This window comes from Notolepis coatsorum (assembly GCF_963971535.1).
Source record: "Notolepis coatsorum genome assembly, chromosome: 6".
NCBI classification, from domain to species: Eukaryota; Metazoa; Chordata; class Actinopteri; order Aulopiformes; family Paralepididae; genus Notolepis; species Notolepis coatsorum.
In genome coordinates, this window is record NC_140170.1 from 78,610,637 (window position 1) to 78,624,994 (window position 14,358).

Below are 14,358 nucleotides of genomic sequence, written 5' to 3' on the forward strand. Positions count from 1 at the left end.
TCCCTTGAGAGTGGTTTTGAAAGTGGGTAGTGATCCACATTCCTTTACAGCTTTGGGTAGGGCGTTCCACATTGATGTGGCATAATTGCGAAACGTGTTTAGTCCCTTATTTGAGCCGAATCTGGGTTTAACATGATTTGTGGCGCTCCCTCTGGTGTTGTGATCGTGGTATTCACTGACCTTTGGGAAGTATTTTGACATGTACATGGGTACCTTGGTCGTGTAGTGTATCTTGTAGACCAGGCCCATTGCAAGTTGCTGTACTCTGTCGTCTACTCTAAGCCATCCTAGGTTGTCAAAGTGGGCAGGGGTGAGGTGGGTTCTAGGAGTAAGGTCAAGCAGTAGTCTGACTAGTTTGTTTTGAGATGTTTGTAATTTTGTTTTTAGCGCCTTTGAGGTGCTTTGGTACCATGAGGTGCAAGCATAGTCGTAGTACCCTTGAATGAGTGCTCCAGCCAGAGTCTTCAGGGTATTCTTGTTTACCAGCGAGGAGATCCGGTACAAGAATCGAGTTCGTTGGTTGACTTTTTTTATTACATTGGATGCCATTTTGTCACAGGAGAGATTAGCCTCTAGGATGGAACCCAGGTAGGTAATTTCATCTTTCCTTGTGACAATATTGTCACCCACTGTAACTGAGAAGTCGTCTGTCTTGCTGAGTTTGTTATTTGAACCGAAGAGAATGGACTCTGTTTTGCCCATGTGTAATGATAGTTTGTTATCAGCGAGCCATATGCAGATTTTGCCTAGTTCCGAGCTGAGGATTTTTTCAACCTGTAACTTGTTCTTGTCAGAGACCAGCAGGGCTGAGTCGTCCGCAAACAGGAACAAGTTGCAGTCACAAGCTGACGACATGTCATTTGCATAAATTAGGAACAGTAGCGGTCCTAGTATGCTTCCTTGTGGAACACCACAGCTCACTGTGAGGGGGGGGGGGGTAGGGTACCGTTTACCTCCACCATCTGTTCCCTCCCCTCAAGGTAGGATTGCATCCAGCTCACTGATTGACAAGCTAAAAGCAATTGGTTTTGATAGTCTATCAGAATGGAGTGATTGACAGGTCGAAGGCCTTTTGTAGGTCCAGCATGACCATGCCGCAGTATTTGCCTGCGTCCACCTCTTGTTTGATGTAGTCATTCAAATAGAGAAGGCATGTGTCAGTGGAGTGGGATGTTCTGAAGCCAGATTGGAATTCGTAGATTAGATTTTTTTCCGCTAGGTACTTTTCGACCTGTTCGTAGACTATTTTTTCCATGACTTTCGAGATGGAGGTGAGAATAGCAACATCATCATCACATGGCACAAGTACAATGAAAATAAGTTTGACTTCCAACCAGTGCATATGTAACCGTAAAGTGCAATAGTAATATACAATGTACAGGTGATTAAACTGGGTATAAAATACATCTCATTAGTACTACTGAGTGTAATGCTAATCGGATGTATGTACAGAGTTGTAATATGATATATGTACAGTGATACAGGTACAATATGGTAGTAGTAAATTAATACTGGCCCGCAGCGTACATGATGCGTGTTAGTGACTACATGATGGTGGTTTTCCATGTCGAAGGGACTCTCGGGAGAGCGATTAGGACCCACTCGTTCAACATGAGCCATTTCCTGTTCTGTTAGTTGTACACGGATGGTGCTGTTCAGTTAGTTGTACAGGGATGGCATCTTGCTAAGTGTGCTCTCGGATGGGTCGTGTTCCCTGAGTGTTTGGCTCACTGTGCCCAAATCTACCCACGTGTCGTGGGAGCTGGACTAATTAATACATTTTTTTTTATTGAATGTTCATTTGGAATCAGCCATTGGTGGTTGTTAAAGGATAACTCCACTTTTTTTTTTAAATTCGCTTATTTAACATCTTCCCTGGAGTTAGACAAGAAGATGCATACCTTTTTTGTCTCTGTGCGTGCATTTTAGCTTTGGGAATAGACGCTCCGTTAGCATAGCTTAGCTTCATCACTGGAAGTGGGGGAGGACAGTAGCCTTACAGTGCCTTACAGTGTATTGCAAGGTCTGACATTGACCAAACTTGATATGCATGACCTTGGTGGGCTCTAGGTCAACTCCTGAAAAGGGGGTCAATGTCAGACCTTGAAATCAAAAGTTAGGGGCGCACTGAAATTATGGCAAGGGTTATTAGCCCGCTAACTTTTGATTGCAAAGTCTGACATTGACCCCCTTTTCAGGAGTTGACCTAGAGCCCACCAAGGTCATGCATATCAAGTTTGGTCAATGTCAGACCTTGCAATACACTGTAAGGCACTGTAAGGCTGAGGTTACACCTTTCGTATCATCTTCGTATTGTTTTCTTATACGCATCGCCGCGTATCGCCGCGACGTCATGCGCCTCGAGTCACACTTTCGTTTTTTTTTCGTTTTTGTCACCAGAGCACACTGATGAAGTACACTGCCAAAGCAGTAGGTGGCAGTAGGTGGCAAACATGAAGGCAATTTCAACCAATCAGAACGAATGAGCCAATACACTTCCTTTTGCAATCAAAAGTTAGCGGGCTAATAACCCTTGCCATAATTTCAGTGCGCCCCTAACTTTTGATTGCAAGGTCTGACATTGACCCCCTTTTCAGGAGTTGACCTAGAGCCCACCAAGGTCATGCATATCAAGTTTGGTCAATGTCAGACCTTGCAATACACTGTAAGGCACTGTAAGGCTACTGTCCTCCCCCACTTCCAGTGATGAAGCTAAGCTATGCTAACGGAGCGTCTATTCCCAAAGCTAAAATGCACGCACAGAGACAAAAAAGGTATGCATCTTCTTGTCTAACTCCAGGGAAGATGTTAAATAAGCTAATTTAAAAAAAAAAAAGTAGAGTTATCCTTTAATGCAGTGCACCCTGTTATGACTCTGCCAGTTTACCCCATGTGCTTACTACTTCCTGTCTCGGTTTACGTTGTTACATTGGAGTGGAAGAGTCGGTGGCCGAAGATTGATTACAACACTATCTAGCGGTCGAGGGTTCAAACGCAACGTGAAAATGAACCACTGCCACATCTTGTATGTAAACTATTAATAAAAGTGAGAATTTATACAGTATCACTAAACGTAATGTCGCGATACTAGAGTGTTGATATGTTCTTACACCCCTAGGGCGAGGTGGGGATCATCCAACTTTGTTTGTCGAGGGGAAGCTACAGTTTTGGATTGGAGGATCAAGAAGAGAGGGCGGGGCTTGATATTCTGCACCTTTAGCATTAAATGGCTTCTGCTTTCTTGTGTGTCCAGATGAGGGCGCTCTCTATGGTGGTGGACCAGGCTGACCTGGATGCCTTGGCGTTCCAGCAGGACCTTGCTCTGCTTGGCCATCATCCATTCCAGACGGGTTACAACAAGCTGCAGCAGGACAAGGCCTTCCGCAACAGGTTTGTTGTTTATATAGAAATAACGCTGATGTCCTCGTAACCGCTTATTGTGACCAAAAGACGTATATATATTGCCATCCATGTTTATATTTGTAAACTCTTAATCTTGCCAATCTTTGCTTGTGGTCAGTTGCTGGTCTTCAATTATTTGTTTTTTTGTATATAAAATATATATATCACTGAGTCTTTCAAATATCTGAAGTTAACATGAATCTTGGCCACAAAATAGTGTTTTGCACAACTTGTTATTAGAATGGAGTTGTTTTCGAATGTATATGGTTGTCCTTGGTCTCTGCTGGGTGACCTTAATATGTTTGTGCTTATTATGCAGGCAACTTAATGTTTGCTTATAATGCAGAAAACTATATATGACTGTGCTTATAATGCAGACAACTCTATATATGACTGCTTATAATGCAGACAACTCAATATATCACTTATTATGCAGACAACTCGATATATGACTGTGCTTATAATGCAGACGACTCAATATATGACTGCTTTCTAATGCAGACAACAACGTATGGTCCGAGCTCCTGGACCAGGTCACCCTGCTGGGAGGAACTCCCCCGGCAACGCTGTCACCAGTATGGTGAGTATTCAGTCACTCCACTGACCTGCCCGCGTGAATACTTTCGGCAACCAACATGTCCTTCCCCGTTGCTCTGATTGGCCAGCGATCGGCCAGCCCTCTACGCTCGTTTTCCCCCTACGCCGGTAACGCGCGCATTTCGTACTTGTCTCCCTGTGGGGAGGCGGGGGGCCGCTGGTGTACAGCTGAGAGCTCCAGCATAGCTATGTCCGTGAGCTAGGCGCAAGCCAGAGTAAAACACAGTTTTCAATCAATAATAACATTAACGAGACTCTCGTTGTGTCTATTCTGCTACCGCTACCTCTCATTGCTTTAACGTTACCTAGGCTCTCGTGTCTATCTGCTAACGTTAGCATTAGGCTAACAAGCTGTAACGGCACCAGTCTTGCGTCTCATCTGCTAACGTTAGCATTGGGTAATAACCGGTTTAAAATGGATGGTGATTACCTCACGTTGTGTATTCTACTAGCATTAACCATTAGTTACTAGTACAAACAATCTATAGCGAGTTATATTGATCACGCTATGTACGATAGCCATGCTAAAACGCTAGCACAACATTAGCACCTAACCTAACAACAAGCTTAACAAGTCAGCGATCTTTTTGTGAGACTAAACTCCGCTCTGTGGCAAATTGTGTTGATGTCGGTTTTGTTTAATCAATAAATGAGGCAGAATACACAGTGACTGTATCCTTTTTTGTTTATTGCACTTGTTCCTGCTGCAAATGAAATCCTATGCAAGACATTAAAGATGGCGGCTTTCTGTTTTTGTGGAGAGCCTCCAACGAGTGACTCGTCTCTCTTCTGACCAATCGGTGGTCTGCAGTGTTTCACGTGACTTTTCTGGTACCACAACATGCCTTTCGCGTTGCTCTGATTGGCCAGCTATCTTCTACGCTCGTTTCCCCCTACGCCGGTAACGCGCGTATGTGCATATCGCTGGCCAATCCAACGTGGAAGGGCATGTTGGTTGCCGAAAGTATTCACACGACCTGCCCAGGTGGAAATAAACACTACTTTTTCAAATGAATTTCAATATCTTTTACTCTTACTTAATGAGGATAACTCTCCCTGGGAATTGGAATGAACCATTAAAGGGGGCATTTAGACTATTTCTGACCTGAATCCTATCCTTTCGTTGTGAGGACATGTAATGATCACACAATACTGATGTGTTCTGTGTCGAGCTCGACCGCATTGCATCGTTCATCACATGTCATCCTCACAATGGGACTCAAGTTGATCAAAATGTATAATCTACTTAATATACTCAAGTTGTACTGTTCTTATCCCCCCCAACACCCTGGTAATGGTTGTATTTTCATGTTTCAGTTGTCACCGTCGTTTACACCTACATCTGTGATCCGCAAAATGTACGAGACGAAAGAAAAAAGCAAAGATGAACCCGGTAGTCGTCCGGACAGCAAGGAGGAGGCGTTGCACTCCCAAGACGGTATCTATAGCTGCCATCATATCCATCATCACTGATCTATAATGAAATATTTCTGTACTATAAACTGTTCACATGTATAGACGACGTGGTAACAGCTTTTTTACCTTGATGTAAAAGGTACAGTGGGCCACAGTGGCTCGGTAGGTAGAGCAGTCGTCTGGTAATCCGGAGGTTCTCTGTTCGATTCCCAGGCAGCATGTCGGAAGTGTCCTTGAGCAAGACTCTTAACCCCTAACTGCTCCCGATGAGCTGGTTGGCACCTTGCATGGTAGCCTCTGCCGTCGGTGTATGAGTGAATGGGTCAAATGTGAGGAACAAATTGTAAAGCGCTTTGGATAAAAGAGTTATATAAATGCAGCCATTTACCATTTATGGTGAAGGTGTTGGATTTCACAGCCAAAAAGGTCATACTCAAACTATATGAACTGTTGATAGTATTTTAAATTGAGACTAGATTAACCTTTTCCCAGTGGGATAGTATTTTAAATTGAGGCTAGATGAACCTTTTCCCAGTGGGATATTTCTGCTCTAACATGGATACTTCTGTCACGCGCGGTACAGGCGACTGTTCTCCCAACTCGTTCCTGGAGGCCATGGAGGGGGGCATCCCTCAGTCCGGAGGCATGAAGAGCTGCTCCACGGCGCTGTCCTCCCAGTCTCATCACTCCATACCCGGCAAGGACCACGAGCGCCTCAGGCCGTCCTCGTCGGGACACCACAACCCCGCGCTGGTGTCTTCCGGGCCGCCGTCGTCCTACTCTCGTCCCATCTACCCGGTACCGCTGCTGTCCCACGTCCCCATGGTGCGCCCGCCGCCCCCACAGCTCCACCCCAGCGTGGTGCAACGGATGCTAGCGCAGGGTATCCAGCCTCAGCAGCTCGGGCCTGCTCTGCTGCAAGCAGGTTAGTGCTGCTTCTCCGCCGCCATACTGGGGGTTTAATGTTGTCATTGTGATCCTATAATGATCCTAACCTTTATTTGTATAGCACTTACAAGAATTGTAGCCCAAAGTGCTTCACAGCAGTAATGTAGACAAAATAGACACTCATAAAAAGAGCATTAAATTGGCATAAATATAGACAGGCATAAAATGAGCAGATAATTGCAATGCATGAAGTGCAGACAAAATGAGTATAAAATGGCTCTCATTTACAGTACAATAATCATATTGTGGATGTAATGAGTAAGGGGCAGAGTGCATTAAAAGGCTATGGTGAAGAGGTACATTCTTTAGCTTACTTTTGAAAATATTTAGTAGGGGTGGAACGATACGCATTCGAACCGTGTACCGTACAGTTCAGATGATGCGCAAATAAAAAAATAAAACTTCATTTGGCCGGGAGGCCTAAATATTAAAGGCAACCAACTTGTGTCTAACCATGCCCAACTTGCGTCTAGCCACGCCCCCGCGACGCGGCAGCAGCAGAGCGGGGGCGTTATGTAGCAGTAATCCGCCCTTTTTCACTATCCAGAACTAGCTCCATTGGCAGCGCTGCATTGCTGTGGATCCTACGGCTCTTTTTTTTTTTTTTAAACGTGCATTCGCATTCTTTCGCCGTTAAGTTTAGGCATAACTTTAAGCATTGTTTCGGAGTTGGTTAAGGTTAGGCATTGTTTCGGAGTTGCTTAAGGTTAGAAGGGTTAAAGTTTAGGCGCTGTTAAGGAGCTGGTTAAGGTTAGAGTTTGTTTTAGAGAATGGCAATAGACAGCCTATTTCCGCGCTGCAGCTCTCTCGCGCTGCCGTGGTCACATGGGCGTATTGGCCAATCAGAGAAACGCTAAACACAAGTTGGTTGCCTAAAATATTCAGCAGCAGCAGCAGCACTGTAGGTGCTAGTCAGTTTGTGTAAAAATGGCAAGCACAATATAAATCAATCTTCATTACGACTTTAAAAACATAGCCATTAACATTACATAGGCCTACACACATCTTGCCATAGCGTTAGCAGTTTGTACAACATAACACATGTTGAACTATGGTAGCCCGCCAGCTAATAGTCAATGCAATGTTATCGTAGCTACTAGCTAGCAGAGGAGAAAATGAGTCTGAGAGGCGGGGTGTTTTAAGACGATACTAACTCCAACCGGGACTATTGCTGCTTTTCCACTGCATGTTGATGTTATGAACTCCTAACATTACCGGAGCTGAAGGTCCGTGACACTAAAATGTCCGTGGGGACCCGCCAACCCATAGATGGTTCCAACTCACCGAATTACGTAATCAACCACAGTTGCACTCAATATTTAAATAATGTTAGTCTAAATAAATGTAGACAGATAATGTACTTATTTTAAAACTGTTGTTTTGAAACGGTACAGTGTGTTAGTTTGATGTATGCTGCAATTTATTTGATGGCCTTCTAATTTATTTATTTTAAATAACGGTGACACTTTTCCCTTTGATAAGAAATCCAGCCATATTCCTTTCATTGTATTTCAAATACTGCACTTTAATTTCAAGCAGAAAACGAATCAGCGAATTTAAACATTGTTGACATTGTTTTTTTGTGTTTATATTAAAGAAAGTCTAGTGCTGGCTGAGCATATTGTTTGTTTGCACTAAGTTAATACTTTCAAAAATATAGGCTACATTTGTCAGTCAGTTCGGTCTTTGTGTGCCAAACATTATTTAAGGCTGTAAACACTAACACTGTAAACTTTTTTTTTTTTTTTTTAATAAATGGGAAGCATGTTTAGATTTGAGTGTTAAATTCTTTTTTTAATAAAAAACAACGTATATCACACCGAACCGAAAAACCGTGATGCGAACCGAACCGTCCATTTTGTGAACCGTTCCACCCCTAATATTTGTAGTGCTCCAGCCTCCTTACTGTCCATAGGTAGGGTGTTCCATAGCTGATGGAATGGAATTGCTGTTATGGAATTAGAAAATGTGTTTTCCAGGCCAGTGGTAGTTTTAAAATGGTATCGTTTTATGTACATTTGAAAATATAAATTACAGGAGTATCCAGGTGAAATGTGTGCCATTTTATTTTATTTTTTTGCGCACAATCTCACCCTCTAGTCAAATTATACAGCTTTCATGTAATAAATATACAGTGTCACAGCAGTTAAATTATAGATTGTTCATTCTTTACACCGCAGACAAATACTGATGGTAATTTAATATGAAGTTATGGAAAAGAAGTTTTGGAATTGAATGGTGAAATAAGTATGGGAACCCTGTGTAATAACTGTCATTTTGCCCTAATGGAAATCTTGTTTTCATACCAGGTATATTTCCACCACATGTTGACCTTGCTCAGCTCCAAGGCCTGCCTCCTGCCCGGCTCGGACAGCCGCTCTACCCTCTAGGTGCCACAGGGCATCCCCTCCTACCTCCCCGAGCCAGTACTCAGATGCAGCTAGCCGTCATGCAGCAGCAGCTCCAGCAGCAACACAGACCAAGTGAGTATTGGAGGCCTGGTTGTGTGGCCTGTGTTGAGCCTGGTACATGGTCTGGGCTGTGCAGTGATCTAGCCTTTGCTAAATTCAACCAAACCCATGCAATATTTTTCAACTGCTTGCAAATTTCACCTACAGCAGCCCCACAATGTTTCCACATAAAATGGTCACGCTGCTTGTAAGTTTCTGGTTCTCTTGGCCACTTGCCAACCTGTGCACATTTTGCATAGCAGGCACAGTTTTTACTTTAAAGTACATAAGAAATAGGTATTTTTTGTGACTTGGGGGAGGGAGGGTAAAGCTGAGCCAATTGAGACATTAAGCTGGGATGATCATTTCTTCTAATAAGCTCTCTACCAATTAGAAAATGATCAATGATGGTTTACCTCATACAATGGCTTTTAATTAATGTCAGTCACGCCACACTGTGTGGATCTTAGAAGTTTCTGCAGGAAGTCTCTTGTATCAGTAAAACCCATGTATTTTTATTGTATCAGTCATGCTCTTGGATATGTCCACTTGCTTGTGAGATTATATTGTCCTATTTTCTATTTTTCTGAACTCAAGAGGTTTGATATACATTTGATTGACAAAACAGGCATTCTAACCATAAATGCTTGTGATTCAATAGTGCTGGCTACATGTATACGCAGGATGTATACGTTTCCTCATCATTTGGGAATGCGCACATTTTTCTTACTGGTCACGACCCTCATTTCCTTCCAACATTGTAGCGACGAGTGACTATCTCCATTTTTGTCTTCATTTTGACAGTCAGTTTTCAAACAATTATTTGCAAACTGCTGACGGGGCTGTACTTAATGCAGCATCATAAGAACTAATGACAGGGCTGTACTTAATGCAGCATCATAAGAACTAATGACAGGGCTGTACTTAATGCAGCATCATAAGAACTATTGACAGGGCTGTACTTAATGCAGCATCATAAGAACTAATGACAGGGCTGTACTTAATGCAGCATCATGAGAACTTTGACAGAGCTGTACTTAACACAGTATGACTTATATCATGCCAGTTAGGTCAGGGGTTCTCAACCTTTCTGCTGCCAAGGCACCCGTGTTCAATAAAATATTCCAGGGCACCCCTACATACGATAAAGACTTTTCCTGTCCTGTCTTTTTTGCTACAATGATGACAAAAGTGCTTGCTTTCAAAATAATGTTTATTTAAGAAACCAGGAAACGCATTTGTGTGTATATGCAGGCTATATAATGCATTATTAACAGGTGTTTCAAGTCTAAATGGCTTAGTACTGTTGACATTACACTGCTTGTAGTAGTAAATCAAATAGCATATTTCTTTAAATAAAATTACAGAAAAGGATCACTAAAGTGCCATCTGTTGCAGCTGCACTGTTCTCCATAAAAATAGCATATTTGGATAAGTTTGACCATTTCTCAAACAGAAAATCATATTTTCTTTTGAATACAGAAAAGGATCACCAAGTTACCATTTCTCAAAGAATATAAATAAATACAGAAAATAAGCACTCGTTCACTCTGTGGACATTACTAGCTCAATGCGAGGTCTCCTGCTGCTGGCTAATAATACGGTCAATATGTGGGGAGATCTTTGACAAGGCAACACGCATGTCATCCTCAAGGCTCAACTTGGCCCTATATTTTGTTTTCAGAGCTGTCATGGATGAAAAGCCAGCTTCACACAGATATGTGGTGCTGAATGGTATCAACACCTTAACTGCTGCATCATGAGATACTTGGTACTCAGCACCACACTCTGAAACTAGCTCTCCAGGTGGTATCAGATGAGATTTCAATGAGTTATTCCAAGAGTTTGGATGGAGATGTGTCAGGAAGCTTTGTCTCAATGTTGTCTGTAAAGTTTTTTTTATCCAGAGTAACTTGGTGATCCTTTTCTGTGTTTTATTAAATAATGATTTTCAGATTGAGAAATTGTCAAACTTATCCAAATATGGGATTTTCATGGAAAACAGTGCAGCTGCAACAGATTTTTCTGTAATCCAAAAATAATTAAAATTCTTTATTGCCTATATTTATTGTAACTTATAATATAACTGATGGGGCATACAGACCCTCATCTGCACCTTTGTTTACACTGTTTACTTTTCTTATATTCAGAGTTTATATTATTATTTTTGTATCCACTTTTTCTCATTTTTCTTTTTTCTCCCATCCCAATTCCATTGTGCCAATTCTTCCCTCCCCTGTCTTGAACGTTGCTCGCATATGGCCCCCACTGGCCGGTTGTAGGGAGGATGGAATCCTTGCATCACGTGTCCCCTCCGATACATGAGGAGGCAGCCTGTCTCATCTTTTCACCTGCCAGCGCGGACTGTCATTGGCGAGGTGTAACGTGTGGGAGGCTCACACTACCCCCGCCATTTCCTGTCTGCTGTGCAGGCGTCCCCAACCGACCTGTAGGGGTCGCTGTCCACAACGTCCAGATTACCACCATCGACTTCCACCCGCTAACTCTGCCAATTGAGTTAGTATGACGGCTGGCCCAAGCCGGAGGCAACGCCGACAGCCGGAGTCGAACCCGGTGTCTCTTGCGTTGGTGACGAGCGCAATGTCCGCTGCGCCACCCAGCCGCCTCAGAGTTTATATTCTTTACACTTAATTTTTTCTCTTATATTCAGATCTAATTGTATCTCATGTCTTTCTACCGTGCCTCCCCTCCCCACGCTGGCATTTTCCCAAGGGGATCAATAAAGGAATATCTTAAAGGAATGAAATAGTTTCTAGGTGCAGGATTTGGTGGCCCTTGCTGAAATGTCCTGTTCTCTCTCTCCTGCCTGCAGTGCACCAGACGATTCCAGGCCCTCAGTCACACAGCCACAGTCACGGCCCTCACCGGACAAACAGCTCCCAGCGGCACGGTGGCAGCCCCCCCCTTGGCCTGGCCAAGTGGTTCGGCACAGACGTGCTGGAGCAGCCGCTGCCCTCCATGCCAACCAAGGTCATTAGTGTAGACGAACTGGAGTTCCGGCCGTGAGAGTTGCAACCAGTTTGCTGGATGGCAGAAAAAACAAACAAAAAAATCTTCTTTTTTTTTCTTTTTTGTTCAATCCATTTTTTTCCATTACCAGGAAAGAAAATGTGAACTTTGATTTGTGAGACGATGCGCCGCAGACTCTGAGCAGTCTGACAGATGCCTTGTCTTGTCAACTTTGAAGTCACCGCTTGTGATGAGGCCTAACCTGAGAAAAGGGAAACATGGTGTTATGGAGATTTTCATTTTTTGCAGCTGACTGGTGTACTTTTTCTGTTTTTTTTGTATTTAGTTTCTTTGCAGTAAAGATGAAGTAAATAATGTATAGGCCTGAATTGTACAGACCCTGGGAAAGAATCTTATTATCCCTGTACATAGCTAAAGTTTCTTTTCTTGGTATGGGGGAAGGTTAAACTTCACTGCAGTCAGACTTGACTAAGTAGAGCCACCAAGAGATGGTAGCGTTCCCTTTTTTATTTTTTTTTGTCCTAGTGTAATTTCACCCCCTGAAAATGCACTGAGAAATGGCTGCCAGGACTTCTGATGTTTGAATCTTGAGTTGGGCCCCAGGGGGAGGCGTTTCAGTAAGGCCCCAGGGGGAGGCGTTTCAGTAAGGCCCCAGGGAGAGGAGTCTCTAAGGCCCCAGGAGGAAGTGTTTCAGTAAGGCCCCAGGGAGAGCAGTCTCTGGCCCCAGGGGGAGGCGTTTCAGTAAGGCCCCAGGGAGAGGAGTCTGGCCCCAGGGGGAGGTGTTTCAGTAAGGCCCCAGGGAGAGCAGTCTCTGGCCCCAGGGGGAGGCGTTTCAGTAAGGCCCCAGGGAGAGGAGTCTCTGGCCCCAGGGGGAGGTGTTTCAGTAAGGCCCCAGGGGGAGGAGTCTCTAAGGCCCCAGGGGAGGAGTCTCTAAGGCCCCAGGGGGAGGAGTCTCTAAGGCCCCAGGGGGAGGAGTCTCTAAGGCCCCAGGGGTGGGCATTTCGTTAAGGCCCCAGGGAGAGGTGTTTCAGTAAGGCCCCAGGGGAAGGAGTGTCTGTAAGGCCCCAGGGGGAGGCCGCAAGTGCTGGTTGTGCCTTTTTCTCAATTTTTTTTTTTTTTTTTTTTACCGTATCCCCTCCCATCCAACCTGTCACAGGGGGAGAAGCACTACTCTAAATCACAATGTCTATTTCTTTTTGGGGTGGTTGGGATTCAGTTTATGCTAAAAAATAAAAGTGCTATTAAGTTATAAAAAGCACAAATAGAATTAATAAATAAAATGTTGAGTAAAACAAACTCAAAATATGTCTTGTCTCGCATGATTATTTGAACGCTTGTTGAATGACGTTTGACATGTAATTTTGTATAGTCTAATCTGAGAAATCCTCTCTGCAAGCTGTGGTTTGCCAGAAATTCGAGTCGTAGCCTACAGACCGTGCGCATGAAGTGGAGGCTTCTAACAGCGAGGTCGTGGCTACTTAACCCCTCTTTACCGACATGGCGCGGATGAATGCTTAACAGGCCACTAGATCAATTATGTAGTCAAAATTCAGTCTAGTCTTTAAACATCGCAGCACAAAACCCTCCTTGTGCCGCACAAGTTGAACAATCATTAATCTCCGTGGGGAAATTCGTCCTCTGTATTTGACCCATCCTAACTATTTAGGAGCAGCCCGGAGACGACCCCCAGTTGTAATGCCGGTACCTCGGTCAAGGGCAATGGCAGGAAAGGCAGGAAACCTAACATGCATGTCTTTTGGTGTGGGGAGGAAATCTGAGTACCCTGAGGAAACGAGTGCAAACACAGGGAGAACATGCAAACTCCACACAGAAAGGCCCCCTACTGGGGTTTGAACCCAGGACTTTCTTACTGTGACAACAGTGCTAACCACTGCGCCACGATGCCGTCTAGCTTTATGCTGCTGCCTCTTGTTCTTGTGTAATTTATTTTTTATATGGGCATACGTTGGGTTACCATTATGAATTCTATAGCGGTTTTCGATGCATACAATTGTGTACCCCTTGCCCCAACCCACCCACTTGTCTACTCTTCAATCTGCACAGGTGCTACATGGAAAGACGATGCTTTTAAGAAAGTGAACGGTGTTAACTTTGCTGCTCTCTACTAATTCAAGTGTTGATCAAATCCTACCACCTAGAAAGGGGTTATGGCCGCAACATGTGTCCAGCATTATGAGTAATATTTAGTAAAAAGGAGGGAAATATATAAAACACGGCAGATCACACACCTGCTAAACTGGTTGCTGCTTGGTACATTTATTTTATGTTGAATTATTAGCTGATGCATTTCCTCCACATAAGCTAGAGAGACATTATGAACAAGTTGAAGCTTTTTGATGTCTGGAAATCGGTACATTTCCGCTATTCTTTTCTGATACCCATCCCTAAATGATTAAATAAAAGGGATGCATAAAACATTTGTAAACTTGTTTTCCTTTTTATTACAAAAAGAACATGTAGGATACAAGACTAGTCGGAATGATCACCTTCTATACCAATGCTTTTAAAATAAAAAGCAGAGGGGCTAAAAGTT

The 14,358-nt window shown here is 43.6% G+C and overlaps 1 protein-coding gene across 4 annotated transcripts in view; it reads left to right on the top strand.

Annotated features, from left to right (window-relative positions):
• Positions 1–13,100, top strand: part of eif4enif1 (eukaryotic translation initiation factor 4E nuclear import factor 1) — a 40,302-nt gene extending 27,202 nt beyond the window's left edge. For all 4 annotated transcript variants that reach the window (XM_084317015.1, XM_084317017.1, XM_084317018.1 and 1 more), the window contains exons 14-19: positions 3,254–3,390; positions 3,904–3,982; positions 5,317–5,437; positions 5,999–6,340; positions 8,673–8,846; positions 11,647–13,100. In XM_084317015.1, the coding sequence (XP_084173141.1) occupies positions 3,254–3,390; positions 3,904–3,982; positions 5,317–5,437; positions 5,999–6,340; positions 8,673–8,846; positions 11,647–11,840 (1,047 nt within the window). In that variant the 3' untranslated portion in view covers positions 11,841–13,100. The remainder of the gene's footprint in view (positions 1–3,253; positions 3,391–3,903; positions 3,983–5,316; positions 5,438–5,998; positions 6,341–8,672; positions 8,847–11,646) is intronic.
• The last annotated feature ends 1,258 nt before the right edge of the window (positions 13,101–14,358 follow it).